The following is a 26,674-nucleotide window of genomic DNA, read 5'->3' as shown; positions in this document are numbered from 1 at the left end:
GCGTCTTTGCTAGTTTCAGATGGACACAGTTGTCATTTTCCAGTACAGTGCCTGCGTTATTTAAAAAGCAAATATACTTTTGCCCATCTGAGCGTCCGTCGGTGTGTTGGTCTTAAACTGAGGTGTGTTCAGGTGCATTGTTGGTGTTTTGCTATCTTGAAGCAGCAGAAATCAACTGCGTGACCAAAAACCTGGTCTGAAATTAATGGTACAGAATTTTACTGTTAATTTAAGGGTGTGTTATTAACACAGTATTATGTGCCTAATAGTGTGAGTGCACAACATGTATATGCTCTGCTTCATACACACACGGGGACATGCAGCATGTAAAAAGTTAAATATAAAAAATTGCAACGTGAAAGATTATTACTGTACGTCAATCTGAGCACAAGCAAATCTGTTTCCTCTGCAGAGAAACTCTCTTTATTACTACCTATTAAACCCACCCTTATAAAAACAATTTGCCAAGGTGAAAGCACCCCGGTCTCATCAAAGAAAAGGGAGATGATGGTCAGATTACCCGCCATTAAACTAGCAAAAGTAATTTGGACACACCTAAAATGCACTTCCACCATGCGCTTCAGACTGTGCACTGAAATCATTAAAATATTGTCGTTTGTCCCTTGAATTGTCTTTAGTGAAAATTTATGTTACCACATACACATACCTCGCAGTAATCTGAGTATTTTCTGACTACGTCACTGTAAAAGTTAAGTTTAGATTGTTTAAATTGTTGCTTTTGTTGTGCTACCAGGTAGTGTACACTGCAAAGATCCAAGCGTGCAACAAAGTACATACAAACTACAAAAACAAACAGCAAAACCTAAAATCACAAAGGAGATGTTGATTAAAAATACTATTAAAATAACAGAACACTTAATAAACAAGCTTTGTATTTCCTTTGTTTCTTAAGCGGACCTGCTCCTCGAAGGCTTTAACAACTACCGTTTCCTGTCAAATGGTAACATCCCCATCCCAGGCCAGCAGGACAAGGACAATTTCCAGGAGACAATGGACGCCATGCACATTATGAGCTTCTCCCACGACGAGATTGTCTGTGAGTACTAGATCCAGATGTGCCCAAAAACTAAAGTCCACTCTCCTTCTTTCCCTTTCATTTTTTTCCCTCTTTTGTGTTTTAACATGACTGAATTCTCCCCCTGGGCAACAGTAAAGTTTTATCTTGTCCTGTCCTTGTCAGGCATGCTGAAGGTGGTCTCTGCAGTGCTGCAGTTTGGAAACGTCATTTTTAAAAAGGAGAGAAACACCGATCAAGCCTCCATGCCTGAGAACACCGGTAAACACATCCAGTTAGAGTAAACAACTTCCAGTCTGCTCATATCCACAAATTACACAATCACACTTTTTTCTCATTCACTCTGAGTGCAAGCTTTATGAGAAACATCATTGCACTGAAGTTATATTACATTAGTCTTTATATAGAAATGGTCATAATGTTTGGATCATATGAGCTCCATAATTGAATTCTTCTACAATCCTGGCTACACTGTAGTCACATACAGTAGCTATCAGTATAAGAAAGAAGTCAAATTAAATGCATATTATAGCAAGCATCATTAAATCAGCTGTCTCAGGGTCAGATACATTCAAAATAATTATTCTAGTCTTTTTAAGAACTCACTTAAAGAAAGCAATTAACTCATTTTGTGGTCTCAGTCCAGGCTGGATATACAGAATGTGGTGAGTCATATATCCTGGATTGTTTAAACAGTTACACAGCATTTACCGAATTTTCCCACTGTGGGATTAATAAAGTCAAATCTAATCATTGTTTTCAGAGTTTATTATTTGGACATTGTTAAATTTACAATCTGAAGATAGTTACAAATGCAAATCTCAAGCCGTGTTCCAAAACCTGATGTCATATACTGTATATATGTCCTGGTGTGTTTACATTAGCTGCACAGAAGCTCTGCCACCTGCTTGGAATGAATGTTATGGAGTTTACCCGAGCTATCCTTAGTCCAAGGATCAAAGTGGGACGAGACTATGTGCAGAAGGCGCAGACCAAAGAACAGGTAAGACATCAGCTCATCAGTTCAGATCAATTAATCTGCAGATTGTATTATAGATTGGTCCTTAAAATACCCAAAAAGTGACACAAACCTGTTAGAAATGTCTAAAACTCAAGCTGATTATTTCAAACAGCTTTGTTTTGTTTGTTCAACAGTCTAAAACCCATAAATGAGCAGCAACGCCGCCACAAGTGGAACCTGGGAATGTTTTATATTCTTGATTGAATTTTTTTTTTTTTAAATCTTTATCAGTTTAGTTGAATTTAATATCTTTCAACTAATCAATTGTTTCTCAGTGATTATGTTTAGTTATGTATATTTTTCAGCTGTTAAACCTGAACCTGAAAAAGTTTAACCCCACCTGGTGCTTAAATCTGTCTTTCTGTTTAGACTACACTTAATTTTTGCAAATCCATAACACGTGTTTGGACAGGTCATCTGCACCATCTGGCTAATGGATTGTCTTAATTGTAGCCCGCTGTCTGACGTCATACCAAGATAAATCCACAAAACTCCAGACTAAAACTGACTGTTTAAATTCTTTACCGTGTCTCACCAAGCGATGTTTTATTAGTAGTGTCTTTCATGCTAGTCTCTGTGGTTTTTGGACTTTGTGTTTCACCTCAGGCCGACTTTGCTGTTGAAGCCCTGGCCAAGGCGACGTATGAGCGCCTGTTCCGCTGGCTGGTCCACCGCATCAACAAGGCCCTGGACAGGACCAAACGGCAGGGGGCGTCTTTCATCGGCATCCTGGACATCGCTGGCTTTGAGATCTTTGAGGTGCTGATGGTGGTGTTTCAATGCTAACAAACACTTTTCCACAAAATATGCATCCTTTTGTATGTGCATAAAGACAAGCCATCACATTTAAACACTGAACTGGAGAATATTTCACCGTAAGTAAGCTGACTCCTGCTTTTCGTTTTGCTTCCAGCTGAACTCCTTTGAGCAGCTGTGCATCAACTACACCAATGAGAAGCTGCAGCAGCTCTTCAACCACACCATGTTCATCCTGGAGCAGGAGGAGTACCAGAGGGAGGGCATCGAGTGGAGCTTCATCGATTTTGGCCTCGACCTGCAGCCCTGCATCGACCTGATCGAGAGACCGGTCGGTGCACTCTGTCAGTATGTCTGCATGCGTGTCTGCTTATGAATATACCGTGTTTAACGAAATGTTAATGCCTTTCAGACGAATCCGCCCGGCATCCTCGCTTTGCTGGACGAGGAGTGCTGGTTTCCAAAAGCCACCGACAAGACATTTGTGGACAAAGTGCTGCAGGAGCAGGGCACACACACCAAGTTTCAGAAGCCACGTCAGCTCAAGGACAAAGCTGACTTCTGCATCATCCACTACGCTGGGAAGGTATGTATATAAGGCCAGTCAGGGTGTCTCTTTGGAGAAAACTGTACGAGGGTTGATCAATAAGTTCAGAGACTACTGCTCATGTGCGCGCATGGAGCAAAGCACCGTGACGTGGACAGATCGGGAGAAAGATATAACCCTAATCAGTAACTGGTACAAATTTTGTCGCTTCATCATCACCAGTTCCTGAGTTACACACATTTTTGTGAGCAGTGGACCGGGTTGTCTGCGATTTTTCCATGGACATGACCAGAGGGCACACATGAGATTGTGGATCAAATTCTGGAAATCTTTAACGGAGACCGTTACAATGCATCCGGAGGGCTGGAACAATGAAGCAATGAGCCTGGAGAGGTGTTCTGAGTTACATTCACATTTCAAGAGGGGCAGAACGTCACCGTTCAAAACTAGATGGGTTTTCTTTGACATTGGCGGGGCTGTGTGCCATGAATTACTTCTAGGAGGGCCGGAGTGAAACCATGGAGATCTGCTGTGATGTTCTGAGGCGTCTGATTAAAAACGTTGAGTTCAAATGACCCAAACTGTGGCGATGCCCTTGGGTTCTCCAACATGACCCGCTCAGAGTCCAATGAAAACACACAAGTTTCTCGCCCACAACAACACAATCGTAGATCCTCACCACTCCTACTCACCAGATTCGGCTCCGTGCGACTTCTCTCTGTTCCCGCAGAAATTTTTCACAAACTTTGATGTTCGCTCTCTGCTAAAGTTTCAGGTGCGTTAAACATCCCAGACGCACTCCGTCCACAGCTCACTGATGATCAAGCAACGAAATTTGTACCAGGTACTCGTTAGGGTTACACGTTTGTCCTGCTCCGTGTACGTCACGGTGCTGTGCTCTGTGCGCCCGCACGAGCAGTAGTCTCGGAACTTATTGATCAACCCTCGTATTTTACAAGTCTCAGAAGGCAAAAGTTGAAATGAAAGCCATAAAAAAAAGGCAGCATCTTTTTTTGAAAAACATTATTTGTGCCCCCTCATAGCCTTAGATTCTTCCGCGTTTTCCTTATGCAACAACTTTGCTTCTGGCCCGTGTTTCTCGGTGGCACAGACTTAGCTCCTCTGACTGCTCAGTTAACCAGGTCACCGCATAAAAACAATAGCCCAGTTGTCGTACTGCCGCTGCAGGAAACCCACATCTGGTTCACATTGGTGTGCGAGGTTGAGTCTTTGATGCCTTGCGGTTACATAACGAAGGTTTTCAACTTTCACCTCCGTGTGGTGGTCTGCCGTCTGCAAGGAGAAAACGATACTCCACATTCCTGAGAGGGCGCTTGTCAGTCATCGCGTGAAATCTGACACCAACCCTGGACTTCGATTAGGCTTACCTGTCTCCTTCGCCTCTGTTGCACGTGTATATGAACACTGTGAAGATTGGCAGCTAGTCGTGTCTAAACATCAGTCCGGGACGTGATCCTTATTGTCACATATCAGATTCAGACAGATATTTATCATCCAGCATTCAAGACTGGATCCAGGATTAAATTTGAACTTCACCAAATAAATTCTGCGTGACAGAGTGATACTGAAGAGGAAAATGAGTGCAAACATTGTGAGTTTGCTTTTGCAGGATTTTGATGAAGCCCAGATGGAGATCTCACATTCTTCCTCTCAGGTTGCTGACCGTGTCAATTACTTATTATGCTCTCCTCTAATCCAACACTCTTCATAGGATGGAAAAACACATACGAGTCATCATCATGTTTCAACCCAATACACTGGTTCCCTAAAGTCCTGACTGTGCTGCCAGTCAAATACAATGTGCAAATAATATAAAGCACTTATTTTAACCCTTGAGGTATAATCAAACCTGTCATGTCAGTATTGTATGGAGTTATTTCATGCAACTAGCTGAACTTTTTACCACTCATATGGACCGGGATAACACATACAGCACATCTGGTGCTGACTGTAAGTTTAAACATCTGCTGAGTGGTATTTTGAAAAAGAATTATCACCAGATCTAGCTGTCACTTAAGATGTACTACACAGACTGTTGCAGACAGGTGAAGCAACAGACCTGAGGCAGTTAATCAAAGACTGAAAGCCAGTCCTCTGAAGGTGTACTCTGAGAGTATTTTATTTTATGTGTTTCATTTAGGGTGTAACAGTAAAGAAGGGGAGTAGAATGGATTGAATATATCAAAGTTTGTACAAATGAAATCTGATTCTGTGCTGAGTTGATTTGATTTTCTGCTGTCAGGTTGCCAAACTTTATGGAACCAAATTATAACCAGATTGTATGAAGGTGTTATTTTCCTGTTTGGGTTTTAAGTGCTGCCATAATAGTATTCATTTTCAACATTTTTTTGTGATTTTTTTTTTCATCACCTACATTCAACAAAAATATAAATGCAACACTTGTTTTCGCTCCCATTTTTAATGACTTGAAGTAAAAGATCTAAGTCAAGTCCCCTTCTGTGTAAAGCAAAGTGTTTATTTCTCTCAAGTTTTGTTCACAAATTAATTCAAATCTGTGTTAGTAAACCAATATTCAGCAACTTCGCACAGCCATTGAAGACAAGTGGCATTCAACAGGCCACAGTCAACAACCTGATCAACTTTATGTAAAGGAGATGTGTCACACGAGGCAAATGGTGGTCTGACTTGATTTCTTGCCCCCCCCCCCCAGAAGAAAATACAGACCTGTAGCTATATGTGAAATTGTGCCTAATAATAAAAAAAAATTCAAGATAAAACTGCATATTTTAGAGTGGCATTTATTACGACCTGTCCAAGACTCACCTGTGCAATAATCATACTGTTAAATCACAAATTTCTACAAATTTGTAAACAAAAATTGAGAGAAATAAAACCCTTTAGATCTTTTTACTTGAACTGAAATGGGAGTGAAAACAAAAGTGTTGCAACAACGTTTTTTAGAGTGTAATTTAATTTGTGATTTTTGAAGGGAATAAAACCACAGTATAGCATGTTGTTGTGAAACTGTTCAAGTTATAATAATAAATCAGTGTTTCTTCAGGTGGACTATAAAGCTGATGAATGGCTGATGAAGAACATGGATCCTCTGAATGACAACGTAGCCACGCTGCTGCACCAGTCAACTGACAAATTTGTGGCCGAGCTCTGGAAAGACGGTGAGTCATGCAACAATTTTCTTGTTCAGCAGCAACTCGTTAAGCTTTCAACTGTGCAAAAGTAAATTGATATGTATGAGTTTTTATCTCATAAAGCGTATTACGAATTCAATGAATCTCCCATGTAATGAAGGGAAATGCTTTCTGATTTATCTAATGTGGGATGAGGTTTGCCAGCAAAATCATGCAGTGGAAGTGAAGAAGAACATAACCAGGACACTCTTCTGTCAGAGCTGAATGACAAATGTATTGCTCATACTGGGTATTCTCCTCGAGTAGCGACCTTCTTAATGTTTCAATCAGATGGTAACCATAGCCCTTATTATCATTATTTGAATCTGACATTTATTTAAGGAATCATGGAAATCAAAATGGTGATATAACACTTTCCAAACTAATGTCTAACCTGATTGATGAGCAGCTTTGATCATATGCACGTACTGTTACAAGGAATGAACTGACATTTACCCTTCAGTCCTCTTTTAGCAGCTAATCAATGCTGTGTAAATATGTACGTGTGTGGGAGTATGAACGATGTGTGTTTGCATGCCTACTTTCTTTTTCTCTCTCACTCCCCTGTCTTCTTCTTTCTTTGTCTGTGTCTCTGTTGCTGTAGACATTCAGACGTTTCAGAGAGCCTCTTTCTATGACAATGTGCCTGGGCTCCATGAAGCTCCAGGTGAATGATGGCAGCACTTAACCACTGTGTACCGCTGGCTGCTCCTCATCCTCCGCACTAGAGGGCTCATTGGTTCCCTGTCTTGTCGTGTCTGCACTGTGTACCTGTCTAAAAGCTTCCCTCTTGCTTTGCATGGCTGTGTTGTATCTAAAACCTCTGAAACTGAAAATTCTCATTTGCTCAATGATGCTGGTGGCGCTGTGCCAGTAAAAGTATTCCAATGACTATTGCTTGAATGTCAAGCCAGGTAAGGCACGTATTTTTGTAATTATGCAAAAAATAATTTTTCCAGTCTGTTTTTTTGGTGCAAAGTGACATCACGCAGTAACAATGAAGTTGATACATTTATTATCGGGACAAATAAAACTTACATAGTTCACAAAACCCTCAAGTTTGCTAACAGATGTTTTTAATATTTTTTGCAAATGTAAATGATAAAAAAAATGAAAACGCAGATATCTGTTCTGGGTTTTTGGTTTATTTATTCACGTTTCCAAAATGCAGGATTTAAATTTTCATCCAGTTTTTACACCCTTTCTAATGATAACATTGAAGATATTCATGACAAGGATCAAATTTGATTTTATTATGCCAGTGAATGTTCCTTTTTAGTGTTGTAATGCATTTTAATTTTTTTTTTAGCCCTGCCCATGTTTATATTTGGAGGTCCTGGTTATGATCATTTATTCCTGTCAGATATTAAAGAGGCAGAAATATATATACATGGGAATATGATTAAAGGTGCACCGTTTATACGAATATGTCTCCCTTTTGATGATAAACAGTCAGCTGGCAATGTTTTCACACTATTAACACACTACTAAGCTAGTGTGTGATGTAATGTGAAATCAAAGGCAGGGATCAACAAGACTGCCAGCAAGTAGACATGGATGTAAACAATCTCGAAAAATCTGCTTTGCAAATGTTTTATGAAAAAGGGAGCACATTCGACACATTTGTTAGAGGTCAAGGATACACATGTATCAATGTGTTTTGGTGAGTAACACTTAACATGTTCTTAACAATTACATAGTTGACAGTGGTGTGGCATCACATTAAAACATTGGGTGAGGTGTGACACAAGACCACCAGGATTCATCTAAAGCAGGATGTTTGATTGTGTATTGATTCATTATGGCCAAAAATTAACAGAATTGTTTTAAATGGCCATTAATATCTAGACTTAGCAAGACAGAAATAATAATAACAAGACAGACATAATTAAATAAATATTAAATAATAATAATAATAATAATAATAATAACGAGTTGCTATTATGTAGTAGATTTGTTATTTGATTCCTTTAAATTAAATCCAGTGTTTGATATAAAGTAGCCTGATAGCCTCCTTGTTTACATATTCTTACGTTTGTTACATATATATGTGATCATCTCTGTGAGAGTGTAAGACTGCTGCCCGATGGAGTCTGCTTTAAAAGAATAAAGGAGTGTGGAGTCGTGGGCTGACTGAGAGAAACCAGCTGTTCAATCTGACCAGCTGATGGTCCTCAGTCAGAGCTGAGGTGACACTGTTTTCTGTCTGTCTTCATGCTTTATCACAGAAATAGAAAAGAGCAAGCCCTGCTCAGTTGAACACATCAACCTTAATTGGCAGCTTTTCCTGATGAACATCTACATTTGATGAAAACACCAATGAAAGACTCACTTTGTTGGCTTTTCTCTTTTCTACTGTCATTTTACAATGACTCACTGTGATGCACTCTGTCAGTAAAACCAGCATAAAAACTGTCATTTCAGTAACTTCTGTGACCTTCCATTTATTCAGTTTTTTGTCTCCATCATCATCTTAATTTCTTCCTCACCAGTTGACCGGATCGTGGGTCTGGACCAGGTCGCAGGCATGAATGAGACGGCGTTTGGTGCCGCCTACAAGACCAAGAAGGGCATGTTCCGCACCGTGGGGCAGCTTTACAAGGAGCAGCTATCGAAGCTGATGGCCACGCTGAGGAACACCAATCCCAACTTCGTCCGCTGCATTATCCCCAACCATGAAAAAAGGGTGGGTCTAAAGAACCACCTGACTGAGAACTGATCCAGTATATCTATTTAACAAACAAGTCTAGTTTGGGTTTTAAATAAAGCTGCAGTTCATCCTATTTTCACTGTATATTACAGTCAACAAATGTATAAATTCTGTGTAGTTTGATTTAGTAACCACAAATGATGACAAGAATCATTGATATGCTAAAAAAAAAAAAGAAGGACAGACGAAGTGCAGTGTCATGGTCACAGATTTCACTTTAACCAAAATATTTTTTTTAAAATGGCCCATTTAAGTTAAATCACATCGTTCTTCTTCATCTCTTTTTTTCCTTCCCTCATCTTCCAGGCTGGTAAACTGGACCCCCACCTGGTTCTGGACCAGCTGAGGTGTAACGGTGTGCTGGAGGGGATCCGTATCTGTAGACAGGGCTTCCCCAACCGCATCGTTTTCCAGGAGTTCAGACAGAGGTGATGTTTTAACTTTATCGTCACGCTTCGCTCTACGGTTTGGAACATTTGTAATTCATATTTTTAGCCAGTACAATCTGACACAGTCCTGGTGACTCTGTCCTCACAGTGCACTTCTCTCTCTGTGTCTAGGTATGAGATCCTCACTCCCAACGCCATTCCCAAGGGCTTCATGGATGGCAAGCAGGCCTGTGAGAGAATGGTAAGGACCGGTTTGTCATTGCAAACAGCAGTCTGAGAATTAGGATACGCTTTATTCTTAAAATAATAATAATAATAACTCCCCCTCGTCTCTTCTTTGGTAGATTCAAGCCCTGGAGCTGGACTGCAACCTCTTCCGCATCGGCCAGAGTAAGATCTTCTTCAGGGCAGGAGTCCTGGCCCACTTAGAGGAGGAGAGGGACCTGAAGATCACCGACATCATCATTTACTTCCAGGCCGTCTGTCGAGGATATCTGGCACGCAAGTAAGGATTTACTGTATCAAAATGTTGATACAGTAGAAACATGGTCATTTCTATATACTTTATCACATAAAGGTAGATTTTCCTGTTTTCTCCTCACTCAATCTTTGTTCCCTTCTGCTCTGGTTATTAAACTTCAGGGCCTTTGCCAAGAAGCAGCAGCAGCTCAGCGCACTAAAAGTTCTCCAGAGAAACTGTGCTGCCTACCTGAAGCTGCGTCACTGGCAGTGGTGGAGACTCTTCACTAAGGTGAGTCCCTATATGTACAATTTGTACTCACTTGTTGTCTGTGTCAACTTTGTGGTCCAGTGGAGATCAGTAGTCAATCTACAGTATAGTCCCTCCAATATGGCAGCCAGTGTGTGTGTTTCTTCTGGTGTAAACGTCTCTGTTCGTTTGCACCTTCAGGTGAAGGCCTCTGCTGCAGGTGACCCGGCAGGAGGAGGAGATGCAGGCTAAAGATGAGGAGCTGGTCAAAGTGAAGGAGAAGCAGATGAAGGTGGAGGGAGAGCTGGTGGAGATGGAGAGGAAACACCAGCAGGTTCGTTATAACCACGGAAACATTCAGCAGCATTGATATCAAGTTCTAACAGATTCTACTGAAGTCTTTAAGATGCATAATTGTGGCAGTAACATTATTTCTATGCAGTTAGTGGAAGAGAAGAACATCCTGGCAGAGCAGCTGCAGGCGGAGACCGAGCTGTTTGCGGAGGCCGAGGAGATGAGAGCTCGCCTGGCCTCCAAAAAGCAGGAGCTGGAGGAGATCCTGCATGACCTGGAGTCCAGGCTGGAGGAAGAGGAGGAGAGGACCCAAGGCATGCAGACAGAGAAGAAGAAGATGCAGGCCCATATCCAGGTGTGTGGACGCAGGGGGGGGGGGGGGGGGGGGGGGGGGGGGGGGGGGGGGGGGGGGGGGGCGAAGCTGTCGAGTTTCAAAGCCAGAGAGAATGAAATAAAGTGCATTAATTTTCATAGAAACACTGATAAAAATATGTTTGCTAATTATGTTTGCCGCTGTGATTAATTACTTGTGTGTGTAGGATCTGGAAGAACAGCTGGATGAAGAGGAGGCTGCCAGGCAGAAGCTGCAGCTGGAGAAAGTGACAACCGAAGCTAAGATGAAGAAGTACGAAGAGGACATTTTGCTGTTAGAGGACCAGAACTCCAAGTTTCTCAAGGTGAGAGAGAGGAGGCTCTGACCGTCGACGGTATGGTGACAAAGGTTGATTTTAAGAAAACAGTCGGAGGATCTTAAAGTTTACTGCGCAACAACGTACAGCTGCAAATTTTGAGTTAAGAGCTTTTTGCTAAACAGCCTCTTTCTCTGATTTCTATAGGAAAAGAAGCTGATGGACGACAGAATCAATGAGATGACCTCGATGCTAACTGAGGAGGAGGATAAGGCCAAGAACCTGGGGAAGGTCAAGAACAAGCACAGGAGATGATGATGGTCGACCTGGAGGGTAAGAGTGAACTCAAATACAGAATTCATAGACTAGTAGAGTGGAATAAATTCAATTCAATTCAATTTTATTTATATAGCGCCAAATCATATCATAGGTTATTTCATGGCACTTAACACATTAAAGTCCTTACAGCAGAACTTTACAGCATTATACAGAGAAACCCAACAATTCCAACAATTGTCATTTAAGGTAGGAGGGAAAAACTCCTCTTTATGAGAAAAAAAACCCTCCAACAGGAAGAAACCTCCAATAGAACCAGGCTCAGAGGTGGGCGGCCATCTGCCTCAACCGGTTGGGGTGAGAGGAGAGCAGAGAGAGAAAAGGACAGCATAGAGATACAAGACATGAACTGGTGGTGGGGCTGACAATCGCAGAGCAGAGACATGCAGCTCCATGACCGGAGACATCTGCAAAGAAAGAACAAACTATGCCAGCGAGGGAACTGAATGGAGAGACAACAGATAATAAGCAAAAACTATGGGAGAGAAAAAGCATGAATTTAATGAGATGTAATGGTGAGATATGAGTTTGAAGACTTTCCCACACAGCAGTGAAAATATGGTCTTTTAATAAACTATTGTATCTTGTCTTTTTCTTATGTAGAGAGACTAAAGAAAGAGGAAAAAACGCGCCAGGGAGCTCGAGAAGGCAAAGAGGAAGCTGGACGGGGAGACATCCGACTTCCAGGACCAGATATCCGAGCTCCATTCCCAGATAGAAGAGTTTAAAGTTCAGATGGGCAAGAAGGAAGAGGAGCAGCAGATGATGCATGCTAGGTAGGAGATACTGGGGAATCAGTTCAACAAAGCATTACATAACTGAGTGAGCTAAAGAGGGGTTTTAGAGTCATTGGGATCCTGCTTTCCTGATGTGAGTCAGAGTGAGATAAGTGCTGCGTACGTAACCCTGTTCAAAATACATTCACACCGACCACTTCTGATGGAACATTTTATTGGACTGACAACACTCCAGACACAAATACAACTCTGATCTTATTATCTTGTAAAAGCTCGCTGCTATTTATTCTATGATGCTCGCTGCATTGGAATGTGTTTTGCAGCGTTCGACTCTGTGATTAGTGTACATGTCATTTTGGTATTAATGGGCATTCGTTAGTGTCAGATCATGCTGCAGCAAACAGCTGGATGGAAACCGTGATTCTGCCTCTGCTGCCACCCGGTGGACTCTTAACACAACAGCACTTGTTCACTCAAAGGGACTTTACTGCTGTCTTCTAACCACATACTTCCCTTAGTACACTCACATAGTACATTTTACAGTGGCTTGTGCAGCCCATGCATTTTGACAAGGTAGTGTCGTCTTAAGTCGCACACCGCTGTTCAGCACTGACCGAACTGTAACGTTTGAAAAATCACCTGTCAACATATCTGTCGGCTTTAATTATTTTTTTTCACGCCCCCTGTTTAACGCAAGTACAACACAAGTCAGTGGACTAATATGTAAGAGTTCTATATGTGAGTGCCTTACTCATGGCTTTTGTCAAACAATTTGGTGGTACTTAGCGAAAAAAATTTACACTTTAGTGAGATGTTCTGCTGCAGCTTTCCTAGCCGGCACAGTTTGAAAATACTTTAGATCGGTGGTACTTCCCTTTCTGCTACTTAGCTATTATGGCAACCATTGAGTGTGGAAAGTGTCCACCATTTTTCTCTCAATTTGCGGACTTTGGAGTGAATCATCCAGGTACTCGCATGTTTCCATGCTTGACAGGGTGAACGCACTTATGCACTCGAAATAGTCAGTGATTTGGAACACAGCAAATGTTTTTTGAGCAGTAGTTTATCAACAAAAACAACATTTTTTTCAGCACGATGATGTGCAGGGAAAACTGTGAATAAGCATTAAAAAAATATATGTTTCTGACATATATGTAAAATAAAAGAGTTGTTCAAACCTTTTCTACTGTTAATAGGTTAGCCTCAGTTGCATCTTATTTTTTGCGGAGTGAGTTCCTTGGTCTTGTATCTCCAGTGGCATTTATATTTTTCTGATGTGCTGTTATAGCCACAATGTCAGGACCGCTTCTCACTGTTCAACAGGGGTGAAGAAGAGGTCAGCCATAAGAACAACGCTCTGAAGCAGGCCAGGGAGCTGCAGGCCCAGCTGTCTGAGCTGCAGGAGGACCTTGAGTCAGAGAAGCAGGCCAGGAACAAGGCTGAGAAACTCAAGAGGGACTTGAGTGAGGAACTTGAGGCCCTGAAGACTGAACTGGAGGATACACTCGATACAACTGCAGCCCAGCAGGAGCTTAGGTACCATACTGTGCCACTCACCCTTATCATAGGCACTGGAGCTTTTTGGAGACATTGTCACTGTTCTTTATAGGACCAAGCGAGAACAGGAGGTTGCAGAGCTGAAGAAAACCATCGAGGAGGAGACTAAAAACCATGAGGGTCAGATCCAGGAGATGCGACAGAGGCACGCCACCTCCTTGGAGGAGCTGTCTGAACAGCTGGAACAGGCCAAGAGGGTAACACACCTTCCCACAGTCAAAAATATCACAGGTCTATCAAGTCTGTCAAAGAGAAGTTATCATTTACCAACACGTATGTTTGTTATTGATTATGTCTAGTTCAAGGCTAACCTGGAAAAGACCAAGCAGAGCCAGGACAGTGCCAACAAGGAGCTGGCTAGCGAGGTCAAGAGCCTGCAGCAGGCCAAGACAGAGTCGGAGCACAAGAGGAAGAAGGTGGAGGCTCAGTTGCAGGAGTTCATGGCCAGAGTCACTGAGGGAGAGCGGGCCAAGGGAGAACTGGTCGACCGCTCACACAAACTGCAGGTGAGAGGTGCACATGGATTTCATGCAGAGGAATCAGTAGCTTCATTTAGCAAAGTTGGGGGTTTTTTTTGCCCCAAAGCAAGGATGTAATTCTTCAATTTTTGGGAGCAACACAGAGGAAAAATAAACGACATGTTTGTTTAACTACTGATCATAAACAAATATTTAAATCAAGTGTTTGAAATTTCTGGACTCCTCATAGAGTTAAATAGTTTTAACAGAGAGTAGTGTACACGATCTTAAAGTTGACTTTCTTGATTGTAAAACCTAATGTATTACTGTATTATTTAATTTACTGTCTGTTTACAATTGAGGTTGACTGTGTTTGTATATATGACAGTATTTAGAGAAAATAGTCCTATTTTTTGCACAATTTGCATCTTCATGTAAAGGCTTGGCTGAATTTGTATTAGTTATTATAAAATCAGATTCTTGATGAAATGACAAGAATAGAGATAACAAGCATAATTAATTTTGCCATTTGTGATCCGTCATTTTTTTTTTTCATTCAAACATTTTGCTGATATTTAAATCGATAACCTGGTTTTAACCTCTTCTTACAGACCGAGTTGGACAATGTGTCCACCATGCTGGAGGACACAGAGAGGAAGGGCATCAAGATGGCAAAAGATGTCGCTGGACTGGAGAGTCAGCTACAAGACACACAGGTGACGGGCAGTATCTCTGAGTGCTGAGCATCAGGACAATTTTAAAGAATCGTCCCTTTTTAACTAACTGGAGACATATTTGTGTTCATTTAGGAGCTGCTCCAGGAGGAGACCCGTCAGAAGCTAAACCTCAGCAGTCGTATTCGCCAGCTAGAGGACGAGAAAAACACTCTGCAGGAGCAACAGGAGGAAGAGGAGGAGGCGCGCAAGAATCTGGAAAAGCAGATGTTCACCCTGCAGGCTCAGGTAAGAAATGATCGGCGGTGCAGGAAACAAGGTTTAGATCAATTTCATTCCATTTTATTCTGATTCAGATTTTGTGTGTGCCTGTGTGTATATGTGTGTGTGTTTATAGCTGTCAGAGTGCAAGAAGAAGCTTGAAGATGACGGTGGAACAATAGAGGCCCTGGAGGAGGTGAAGAAGAAGCTGCAGAAGGACCTGGAGCTGTCCAGCCAGCGTCTGGAGGAGAAGACCATCGCCTTTGACAAGATGGAGAAGACAAAGACCCGTCTGCAGCAGGAGCTGGACGATCTGACTGTAGACTTGGATCACCAGAGACAGATTGTCTCCAACCTGGAGAAGAAGCAGAAGAAGTTTGACCAGGTGAGAGCAAACTTTAATTAGGATGTTCTGCTGCGTTTTACAGATGTGTTTTCAGGAAATCGACTTCAGGTGGTTTGAGTGCAGTTGTTCATCTAGTTTTTGTAAAGTTTGAGTTGAGTTTCAAAGATTATAGAAGTAACGATAGGACACCAACTCGTCATCTCCTCCGTAGATGCTCGCTGAGGAGAAGAGCATCTCGGCTCGCTACGCTGAGGAGCGCGACCGCGCCGAAGCTGAGGCCAGAGAGAAGGAGACCAAAGCTCTGTCCATGACCAGAGCGCTGGACGAGGCCCTGGAGGCCAAAGAGGAGCTGGAGAGGACTAACAAGCAACTCCGGGCTGAAATGGAAGATCTGATGAGCTCCAAGGACGACGTGGGCAAGAACGTGAGTGTCATGATGTTGTAGGGCTGAACGATTCTGGATAAAATGAGAATTTATTTGTTTCGAATTAAGATCATGATTATGATTTCTGTCTCACAATTTTATTTTTTTAATATAAATGTTTCGTTTACGCAGAGTTCTTCCCAATGAGAAGTTGACACTGAATCCCATGAGGTGGACCTAATTGGGCCGTTTCGTCTCAACAGTGCGAATTTCACATTTTATAAAGACCTGAGCTGACATACCAGGAGAGGCATTACCCAGCAGCTACAATCACTTCTGCTTAAAAATACATGCACCGCTTATCACTCGATAATGACACTTCAAATCCAAGATTGATTCGAATCAAATCGGGGGGTTTTTCAGCACGATTTATAATTACTGTTGAAGATAAAGAAGATTACATTGTTTTTGAACAGTGGGCAAAATTTGCGAAATCATTACAATGTCTGGTAGTTTTCCTCATAGCTGTGCGCGGTCCTGTGAGGAGCATGCAGCTCTCAGCGGGCAGGCAGAAGCCGACATGACACCGACACATCAACGATGGACAACAGAAAGGGAGCGCTCTTATTAGCTTCATGAAACTGATACTAAACATGAAAACAATCAAGTTCAGTCTCATGTCCTCTTTTATTAAACATAACCTTCAAACAACTATTTTTCTCTGCAATTGTCTCTCACTCGCTCCCACTTTATTTTCCTTACTGCTGGTTTCTGCATCACTTTGTGTAATGCTGCGTTGTTATTGGTTGAGGGAGAGAGAAGGAGCACTTGTTTTAATGCAGCTGATGCGGCAAAATTGTTGGCGTGTTAATAATCATATGAACACGCCAACAATTTTGTGCAGCCCTACGATGTTTTATGTTCTGAAAGAGCCACATTTCGCTTCTTCTCATTCAACTTTGAAATCCCCATTTTCCCTTTCTCTTTCCTCTTCATCCTCCTCATCCCTGCTTCATACTCAGGTCCACGAGCTGGAGAAGTCCAAGCGCACTCTGGAGCAGCAGCTGGAGGAGATGAAGACTCAGCTGGAGGAGCTGGAGGACGAGCTGCAGGCCACCGAGGACGCCAAGCTGCGTCTGGAGGTCAACATGCAGGCCATGAAGGCCCAGTATGAGAGAGACCTTCAGGGCCGGGACGACCAGAACGACGAGAAGAAGAGGGCGCTGGTGAAGCAGGTGCAAAGTAAAACTTCAATTTGATCACGTAATAACGATGCCGTAATGTGTCTCATCAGTAGGTCTCCATGATTATCACTCTGATGACTTGTAACGCCTCCTCCCTCCAGGTGCGAGAAATGGAGGCGGAGCTGGAGGATGAGAGGAAGCAGAGAGGTTTGGCTGTCGCTGCTAAAAAGAAACTGGAGTTGGACCTGAAGGACATCGAAGGTCACATAGAAGGAGCCAACAAGGCTCGAGATGAAGCCATCAAACAGCTGCGCAAGTTACAGGTACGGATCTGATTCATGTGTTCGCATTAGTAACAATTCATACATTACTGTCCAAGCTTACCGCGACGTTGTCTCCCTCAGGCCCAAATGAAAGACTATCAGAGGGAGCTGGAGGACGCTCGAGCCTCCAGAGACGATATTTTTGCCATTTCAAGGGAGAATGAGAAGAAACTGAAGAGTCTGGAGGCTGAGATTGTACAGCTGCATGAGGTCAGGGTGTTTGATGGTCACACATTTTGTCGTGCTGTTTGGGTTTTAGGGTGCCGATTTGCAGTTGATTGGATGGTTTTTGATCATGCGTTTGAACGGCCCCAGTGAAAATGAGATTAAATCCCCTTTTTCTGCTCTGCAGGACCTGGCAGCATCTGAGAGGGGCCGACGCCACGCGGAGCAGGAACGAGATGAGCTGCAAGATGAAATCTCAAACAGCACCTCTGGAAAGTAAGTTCACCTCTCTGACACTCCACATCATAGTGTCTGTGCACCACTGCATGTAATTCCTTTTGGCACTTTTCCTGTACTTAAGAGTCTTGTATTATTTGATATGTTACTGTAAACCAAAACTATTTTGCTCGTCAGGCTGTTTTTCTTTTTTTTTCTTTTTTTTTTTTTAACACAAGAACACAAGAACTTATCGCCACGTTCAGATGTAACAAAGTCATCGAGGCACAAACACAAGACAGCAGTAAAACAGATGATACTGTGATACAGCGCTGTGACAAAGTATTCGACCCTCCTTCTGATTTCTTCTCTTGATTTTTTTTTTTACAACCTCCGGGGTAAAAACTGAAATGGTTCAAAATCTTATTTCGAAAGGAACTTGTGTTTTGGACACAGTGCACAGTGGCCTGGTCATACAGCACTTGTATGACTGTCTTGGTCAACAGTTGGGGGTTATGAATCTGTGTCTGTGTGTCAGGTCCGCTCTGATGGATGAGAAGAGGAGGCTGGAGGCTCGTATCGCCCAGCTGGAGGAGGAGCTGGAGGAGGAGCAGGGCAACATGGAGCTGCTCAACGACCGCTTCAGGAAGACTACCATGCAGGTACGATCTAGTAATGGTCTCGTCCAGTGAGTGTATTTATCACCTTTAATCATCCCTGCCTTTATAATATCATGTCTAGTAATTAAGAAGAATGTTTAATTAGCATCCACTCTCGTTCAATGGGATTTTCTCTGTTGTTCAGCAGAAATACCGTTTTTTTTTTTCTCCATATTACTGTATTAACAATCCCACCATCCCCTCTTTCCCGTCTCTCTCTGTCTTCTTCAGGTGGACATCCTGTCCACGGAGCTGAGTGCAGAGCGCAGCACAGCCCAAAAGAGCGAAAACGCTCGCCAGCAACTGGAGCGTCAAAACAAGGAGCTGCGGGCCAAGCTGGGCGAGCTGGAGGGAGCTGTGAAGAGCCGGTTCAAGGCCTCCATCACTGCCCTGGAGGCCAAGATAGCACAGCTGGAGGAACAGCTGGAGCAGGAGGCAAAGTGAGACTCCATTACACGGTTCTCCTTTCTTAAACTAACGAACATTTTCCTTGTAGATACATTTTAAGAACAGTTTAAAAACAGTAAAGTCCTTTAAAACCTTTTAAAACCTTCACCGGTTCTCCACTGAAGGGAGCGAGCGGCAGCCAACAAGATTGTGAGAAGGACGGAGAAGAAGCTAAAAGAAGTGTGTATGCAGGTGGAGGACGAGCGTCGCCATGCCGACCAGTTTAAAGAACAAGTATGCCTGTCGCTTCCAGTTTTAACACGACTGTAACAAGATATTCTCGGCACTTTAAACAACATATTCAAATCGGTGCCCGTTGTTTTCAAGCTCCGCAACAGCAAAACGCCCCCTTTGTTTTATTTCTGTTGTGTGTGTGTGTGTGTGAAGGTGGAGAAAGCGAACTCTCGCATGAAGCAGCTGAAGCGTCAGCTGGAGGAGGCAGAAGAGGAGGCCACCAGGGCCAACGCCTCGCGCAGGAAACTTCAGAGAGAGCTGGATGACGCCACCGAAGCCAGCGAGGGTCTGAGCCGCGAGGTGCACACGCTCAAGAACCGCCTCAGGTGCAGTGGAGAGAGCACAAGGATCAAACTTAATGTGGCACTTCAATACAAATCAGTGGTTTCCAATAGGTTGAGAGTTCACTCGCGGTGGTACGTGCGTGTGTGTGTGTGTGTGTGTGACCAATGTGTATACAGGGCACTCGTGCACTTTGGCGGGGGAGGTGGGTTATGTATCTGTAATTATACAATCGCTGTAATATAATATTAACTTGAGATGAAATCTAATGTTTCCTCTTCTATTGGGACCTCCTGCCCTTGCTGAAAGAAAACACGCGTCTCGCTTTAAAACAGTACATGGCTGTGTGGAACTAGAGGGCTTTTAATTTGAAGAGGAGGGTTTCCGCATTGAGCAATTAACAAAATTAACTAATTTATGAAATTTAGGGGAAAAGATAAAAATAGATTAAAAAAAAAAAACATAGACAGAATTCAAGTTTGAGTCTCTGCTGTGTTTTTTTGCAGGTGTTGTCGGTCGATGTTCACTTTTGGAGAAAATGTTACTTTTATCTTTTGCATGCAATCGATAGAAATTTAATCAGGTGTAGAAATGAGCCAGAAACGTTGAAACTGTCCGTCCCGCAGGCGTGGCGGTCCCATCAGCTTCTCCTCCAGCCGCTCAGGCAGACGTCCGCTGCAGGTGGAGGGAACGTCCGTGGACCTCGTGTCCGACGACGAGCTGGAGAACAAGATCACCGACAACAACGCCAACGAGACGCCGGCCCCGCAGCCGGAGTAGAAGAGCAACAGTTTGCTCTCTCATCTGCGCATCATCACCACCACCCCCCCCTCCCCTCCCTCCTCCCCCTCCCCACCAACCAACCAACCGCTTCATCACTTCAATCTGTAACAACTCCTGTTTGACTAGACCCTTCCTCTCCAAACCACACGCAGCATGATCCTATTCCTGACCTCAAAATTTTAGCAGACACCAGCAGTTTGACCCCCCCAACAACCCCCTTTACCCCAACGCCTTACCCCCGCCTGTGTGGAGCTGCAGGGCTGTAGAAAAGCAACCAGCCCCCCCCCCCTCCCCCTCCTCCCCCCGCACACATTAGAAGTACATACCCCTTTCCTGATGGAGGTCTGCTCGTAATCCAGAGAGAGCTCACGTCTCCTGCTGGGCCGGTATTTAACCGTTTAAAATGCTTCCACATGCTAAAACAACAGCACTGCAATATCTGAAATGGATCACGACGAAAGCAGACGACACTGTCATTTTTCCATCTCTACGATATACTGATGTGTCCATCGTATGAATCAGTTTAGTCATGTTAGTTTAACTCAATAGTAGTTTCCCAGTCCAGTGCCTGGACTGTTTGCTTGCATATGATTATAGAAATGTGACTCTTAAGATGCCTCAGCGCGCCCGTATTGGTTTCTCTGACGTTTAACAGTAGGTCAGTGTTGTAATTATTTAGTGTGAGTGCTGAAAGCAACAATCACACTCCTGCGCTCTCGCTTCCTTCTTCTTCTTCTTCTTCTTCTGTGCCTTTTATCGCTCACTCGCACCTCAAACCCCATTTATGCCACATATAACTGTTCATATACTGAACCATGCCTAATTCCATGAAGGTATTTTCATAAAAAAACAAAATCACAAATATGCATATGTATTGAAATATTAGTGGAAACCTAATTTTCTTGGAAATGTATGTCTTCCTACAGTTTTATGTTGCCACGATGATTGACGTGTCAACTGTGCGGGAGTCTTTGTAGAAGGGTGCTATGACTTTTCTTATCGATAACTTTTGTACTTTTTGAGTTATTAAGACTTAAAAACAATCCAATAGACATCGACTGTATTTATATCTCTGCTATTGTATGCGATACAAACTCCATTCATGTTTCAAAATGCTCAGTATTGCACATCGATCACCTGTACCTGTGCTCATTATCCTGACATGTACAGTTTATGACTCAGTGGGAGTTATATAATGCATTAAAGTCTATGGAGCTCAACTCTGTCCTGTTGTCGACAATACGCACGTCAGTGATTTTTCATTTTCAAGGCTTGGAGGGAAAATAATCAACAATCTACGGAAGCAAATTGATGCCAAACAAAAAAAAGAAACAGATTAGTATCACGTTCTGGCTTGGAATTTCACCGTTTTGCTGCCTTTATTGCATGCTTGTCTGACTTATATGACTTTTAAACATGTTATGGAAGAGTGATCAACAGTGCAGTGGTTGGTGTTGTTACCTCTGAGACAGAAGTAGCATGTAGTCTAAAATATGATAAAAAAAAAAAAAAAAAAAAAAAAAAAGTCATACTGTAGTATGTCAGAAATATGATTTTAAAAAAAAGTCAGACTATAGCATGCCATCCCAAATATGAATAAAAAGTCATACTATAGCATGTCGTCCCGAATATGATAAAAAAAAGTCATACTACAGCATGTCCCAAATATGATATAAAAAAAAGTCATACTACAGCATGTCCCAAATATGATATAAAAAAAAGTCATACTATAGCATGCCGTTAAAAATGTGAAAAAAGTCATACTATGGTATGTCCTCCAAAATATGATAAAAGTCATACTATAGCATGTCGTCCAAAATATGATAAAAAAAAAAAATAAAGTCATACTATAGCATAAAGTATGTGTATCAATCTATCATCAATCGATCTAATGTACTTCATGTACGTAAATAAATAAATAAAGTATGTGTGTCTATCTATCTATCTATCTATCTATCTATCTATCTATCTATCTATCTATCTATGTCTGTCTGTCTGTCTGTCTGTCTGTCTGTCTGTCTATCTATCTATCTATCTGTCTGTCTGTCTGTCTGTCTGCCTGCCTGCCTGCCTGCCTGCCTATCTATCTATCTATCTATCTGTCTGTCTGTCTGTCTGTCTGTCTGTCTATCTATCTATCTATCTATCTATCTAATGGACTTCATGAGTCCACACTGTTTTAGGAGACAGGACTGGAGCAGAGATGATCCTTTACAGGATAGTTGAGAAATATTCAGATTGGGACATATCGGATGATGAGCGATGAGGATGAAATTGAACCCGTGACAGAAGAAAATGACGAAGAAGAAAAGGAAGATGCAGGAGGCAAAAATGAGCAGACAGACCGAGGAACATAGACAGATGTTAAGCCCCTGAAAACGGGGAGAAATAATTTTTTGATTTGATTTTATACACTTTATTAATCCCCGAAGGGAAATTTCTTCAGAGTGAAGTGGTGATGTTTCCTCAGTGAACGCATTTACTGGAATGAGGAAAACACACCGCGAATTCCGATCTTGATCTCAGGATAGCTGATCAGGCTACTTAGCAGATGATTGATGGTGCAATAGTGAATTAACTTTTAACAAAAATGAATGAAATAAACAATGAATAAATAACAGTTTCTCAGTATTTCAACTTATTTTAGCACACTACTAGTTCTTGCTGTTTTAAACCCATTTTGAACACGTTCTATAAATTCATGACATATGACCTTTTTAACCATTTTACAGAATTTTAACCGTATTTGTGAGTATGAATTGACTGTTTTAAAATGATAACAGATCAATATCATTTCCATTTGTCACACAGACAGGGACGATCAGAAAACCAGAAGTGGCACATGCTAATTGTTTATCGTGGTGACAAAATACTATGGTTAGTAGCCTAACATCCATAATAAAGACATATTTCTATATATCAGTGATATTTATCAGTGATCCTTTAGGTTTGTAGGTTTCCCAAGTGGCAAGAATAAAAAAATGCAAAAGTGAAAAATACAAACTATGCTATGACGTATTTTTTCCGACATTTTAAAGACAGTATGACTTTTTTATGATAATTTGTATTACATACTATAGTATGACTTTTTTTATGACAGTTTGGACAACATACTGAAGTATGACATCTTTATGACATTTTGGACGACATACTTTAAAAATGTTCTTCACTTGGACCCATAAAAATATGCCAGAAAAAGTCATCTAAAGAAAATCACTGAAGGGATCCACACACATCTTGAAAATGTCTCCATTTGATCTTAGAGTAATGATACCAGCTGAAGACATTCAGTTTAAAAAAAACCATGACCAAATTTGAAGCTGTCAAAATATAGGATGCCCAACGCTTGTTCACTTTCTCCAAAACACTCGGCGCAGTGTGAACGTGCCGCGCGCTCCGTCAGAGAGGAGATAAACTGTCTAATGCGCCGAGTTGTGGAAACAACTTCTGTAATCCTTCATCATGTGACTCATAGTAATAATCACTCCATAACGAAGTGTGTAGTGGAGCAGGAGACACAGACAGACAGAGAGGGAGAGTCACAACCAGTCAGTCCGCAAACCTTCACGGACAAACACCTCTTCACCCTCTGGTAAGTAAAAATAATAATAATAATAATAATAATAATAATAATAATAATAATAATAATAACAGCAAACTTTATCTGTACAGCACCTTTCATACAAGAAATGCAGCTCAAAGTGCTTCACAGCGGGATCATTACGTGAAGTGTTTCACATAAAAAGATAAATAAAGGATCAACAAACATGTTAAAATGTACTTTAAAAATAAAAAAAAAATTAAATTCATAAGAAGATATCAAATTGAACACATACATGAATTAAATAAAATACAGTTAAGTGCCACTGCGGCCTTGTTGCTTTGGAAAAGTTAGTTTGAAAGTTTGCAGGTTTTTATTTTATTTCTTTTTTGAGATGTCAGCTTAATATAGGTTCTGGGTTTTGTACCCTCATGGTTGAAATGCACTTATCGTAAGTCGCTTTGGATAAAAGCGTCAGCTAAATGAAATGAAATGTAATGTAATGTAATATAGGCTACATCCATGAGCACCAAATGATGTTCCTTTTATTAGTTTAATGCACTGGTCAATCACTTGTGTTAACATGTAAAAAGGTTTTGCTCCAGGTTCAGCGTGCCTCCCTGAATATGCGTGCAAACCTTCTATAAATAGGCCGGAGGCGGTATTTCACTGATAATCATTCATTATTATCCGCCTGTTGGTTTTAGAGACAAAAACCAGACGACCACAATGGACTCTGTTAATAACAGGGTTCAGCAAATTGCCCCACACAGTTGTGACTTTCATAAATTCATCAACATCCGATATTCAAATGCAAATGAGCCGGTGAATCACAGCCGGGAGAGCTGGTCTTATAAATACGGATAAACCTCCGTGTTCTTCTCGCAGGGCCCGGCAGAGGTGATCCTGCGGAGCGAGAGAGACGGACACAAATATTTTTGTGGGGGAGGAGGAGAAGAAATCGTATGATGTCCGTTGTGGGCGCGCAGCCTTTCATCAAACCAATGCAGACTTCACCTTCGGTTTCGCCTGGCATCCAAAGGAGACACACACTTCCTGCAAGCGAGGTGCGACCGCTCAACACGCAGGATGCAATAAGTGTCTTTGAGATCGAGCGCGAGGGTAAGTGAGACATTTTACGGGTGATATACCGGCTCATACATCCGCTCTGATAGGGTACAAATCAGTCCTGAAGTTTTGCCAAATGAAAAGAAGGGTAATTTGCTGTGAGTAAAACTATTTGTGATAACGACAGGTCGACTTTGTTGTATTTAATGTAACCACTTGGCACACATTCCTTTCCTTTTATTCGTTAAATGAATTATCGAGATTCAGAAATACATTAATAGAGTGATTTGGGCTCCCTTGAATTTGCGCGTAACAGTGGTGCCAAACCATTATTACGCACGGGCCAATCTGTGTTCCTCTCCCTCTGTCACAGCGTTTATCTCAGTGTCAGGTGAGTGTCCCCTACACCTGGACGAGGTGCGTCACTTTCTCACGCTGTGTCCAGAGCTGTCCATGGGCTGGTTTGAGGAGGGTCGGCTGGTGGCTTTTATCATCGGCTCCCTGTGGGACAAGGACAGGCTTACCACAGTAAGGCATGTCTCTACCTTTCCAATTCACCATTTAACAATTAAAACCACACATGTGAAAAAGTTCTACTCACATTTCTCCAGGACGCCCTGACTCTCCACAAACCCTGCGGCTCCACTGTTCACATCCACGTGCTGGCTGTCCATCGCACCTTCCGGCAGCAAGGCAAAGGTCCCATTCTGATGTGGCGTTACCTTCAGTACCTGCGCTGCCTGCCTAACGTGCGCCGTGCGACGCTGATGTGCGAGGACTTCCTGATTCCCTTCTACCGCAAGTCCGGCTTCAAGGTGCTGGGGCGCTGCGCCATCACCGTGGCCAACCTGACCTTCACCGAGATGTGGTACCCCATCAGCGGCCACGCATACATGCGCCGCAACAGCGAGGCGATCCGTTTCCCTCAGCATCCCCTGACTCTGCCACTGACAAAGACTGATGAGCATGTTGATGTATGACATGGTGATTTTTTTTTTTTATTTTTATTTTAATGAAATTAGATATCTGCACAGATTATCTTTTTTCTTAAAAGAAAACAAAATCAGTGTTGTTCTTTGTAGGGTCTTTCAAGGGTTTTTCAGTTTACAGTGTTTAATCCGATTTGTTGAACTCACCAATTCATCTTTGTGAAATGATTTTACTGTGTACAATAAAACAAGAACGTACTATATATAATGTGATGTGTTATCATGTGAGCACAGTGAAGTAGTGCGTTGAACTCTGTAAATGCTGCTGCACTTGTGGTAGACACCTGTACAGTAAGCTGTCTCCTGCTTAGAACCTTTCTGGGCTTCCCACAACTATGGTCTGACGTCAGCGACCAGGCTTTAGCTGCTCAATAACAGCTCCTGCAGATCTATTAGGGGGCTTTAGCCATTGTAAACGTGGAGGGATTTAGAAGAGGATCCACTCATCAGTCAGCCTGCAGGTCCAACGACCTCACTTAAACCAGTGCTGCGGATTTTGTTTATAGACGGGACAGCTGTTCAGTTTGTGATGTATTTTTTTTTTTTAAGTTTGTGTCTCTTACAGTATCACTATTTCAATAAAATGTTTTATACTGTTTTTTTTTAAGATGAAAAATGTATATTTAATTGTTTTTTTTTCTTCTTGAAGACATTTCACATCACACAGCAGCGACCAGAATACACTCACAGACATGAAGGAACCACTACTGATTACTTGAATACTTCAGTCCTATTCACACGTAGAGCTTTTCATGTATCGTTACTGTATTTATACTATTGTCCTTTGCT

General features: G+C 42.1%; 2 protein-coding genes across 2 annotated transcripts in view; both read left to right on the top strand.

Annotated features, from left to right (window-relative positions):
- Positions 1 to 21,512, top strand: part of LOC138198205 (myosin-10-like) — a 58,294-nt gene extending 36,782 nt beyond the window's left edge. The window contains 36 exon segments of the mRNA XM_069149481.1: positions 914 to 1,057; positions 1,202 to 1,297; positions 1,921 to 2,039; positions 2,664 to 2,816; positions 2,971 to 3,144; positions 3,226 to 3,399; positions 6,404 to 6,518; positions 7,135 to 7,197; positions 9,023 to 9,216; positions 9,547 to 9,668; positions 9,801 to 9,870; positions 9,974 to 10,134; positions 10,272 to 10,394; positions 10,540 to 10,672; positions 10,781 to 10,987; positions 11,172 to 11,309; positions 11,469 to 11,564; positions 11,567 to 11,594; positions 12,201 to 12,232; positions 12,234 to 12,373; positions 13,658 to 13,870; positions 13,944 to 14,088; positions 14,191 to 14,397; positions 14,961 to 15,065; positions 15,159 to 15,311; positions 15,421 to 15,669; positions 15,842 to 16,054; positions 17,017 to 17,229; positions 17,340 to 17,501; positions 17,583 to 17,711; positions 17,854 to 17,942; positions 18,421 to 18,544; positions 18,773 to 18,981; positions 19,114 to 19,222; positions 19,376 to 19,548; positions 20,131 to 21,512. Of these exon segments, the coding sequence (XP_069005582.1) occupies positions 914 to 1,057; positions 1,202 to 1,297; positions 1,921 to 2,039; positions 2,664 to 2,816; positions 2,971 to 3,144; positions 3,226 to 3,399; positions 6,404 to 6,518; positions 7,135 to 7,197; positions 9,023 to 9,216; positions 9,547 to 9,668; positions 9,801 to 9,870; positions 9,974 to 10,134; positions 10,272 to 10,394; positions 10,540 to 10,672; positions 10,781 to 10,987; positions 11,172 to 11,309; positions 11,469 to 11,564; positions 11,567 to 11,594; positions 12,201 to 12,232; positions 12,234 to 12,373; positions 13,658 to 13,870; positions 13,944 to 14,088; positions 14,191 to 14,397; positions 14,961 to 15,065; positions 15,159 to 15,311; positions 15,421 to 15,669; positions 15,842 to 16,054; positions 17,017 to 17,229; positions 17,340 to 17,501; positions 17,583 to 17,711; positions 17,854 to 17,942; positions 18,421 to 18,544; positions 18,773 to 18,981; positions 19,114 to 19,222; positions 19,376 to 19,548; positions 20,131 to 20,284 (5,129 nt within the window). The 3' untranslated portion in view covers positions 20,285 to 21,512.
- Positions 21,513 to 24,774: 3,262 nt separating this feature from the next.
- On the top strand, positions 24,775 to 26,390 carry LOC138197682 (serotonin N-acetyltransferase-like). Its single transcript, XM_069148538.1, has 3 exons — positions 24,775 to 24,950; positions 25,270 to 25,424; positions 25,508 to 26,390. The coding sequence occupies exons 1-3, from the start codon at positions 24,794 to 24,796 to the stop codon at positions 25,874 to 25,876; spliced, it is 681 nt and encodes a 226-aa protein (XP_069004639.1). The 5' UTR covers positions 24,775 to 24,793; the 3' UTR covers positions 25,877 to 26,390.
- Positions 26,391 to 26,674: the final 284 nt, after the last annotated feature.

The sequence above is a fragment of the Embiotoca jacksoni genome, unplaced genomic scaffold, assembly GCF_022577435.1.
Source record: "Embiotoca jacksoni isolate LCO1_2020_lvr unplaced genomic scaffold, fEmbJac1.0.p SCAF_15, whole genome shotgun sequence".
In the NCBI taxonomy this organism is placed as follows: domain Eukaryota; kingdom Metazoa; phylum Chordata; class Actinopteri; family Embiotocidae; genus Embiotoca; species Embiotoca jacksoni.
Note: the sequence above shows the minus strand (reverse complement) of the source record. Positions and strands in the feature narration are given on the sequence as shown.

Excerpts from the sequence above, each read along its gene's own strand:
- LOC138197682 (XM_069148538.1), top strand. The coding sequence starts at position 24,794 with ATGATGTCCGTTGTGGGCGCGCAGCCTTTCATCAAACCAATGCAGACT. Across the intron at positions 24,951-25,269 it reads CTTTGAGATCGAGCGCGAGG|CGTTTATCTCAGTGTCAGGT; the intron begins GTAAGTGAGACA and ends CCTCTGTCACAG. Across the intron at positions 25,425-25,507 it reads ACAAGGACAGGCTTACCACA|GACGCCCTGACTCTCCACAA; the intron begins GTAAGGCATGTC and ends ACATTTCTCCAG.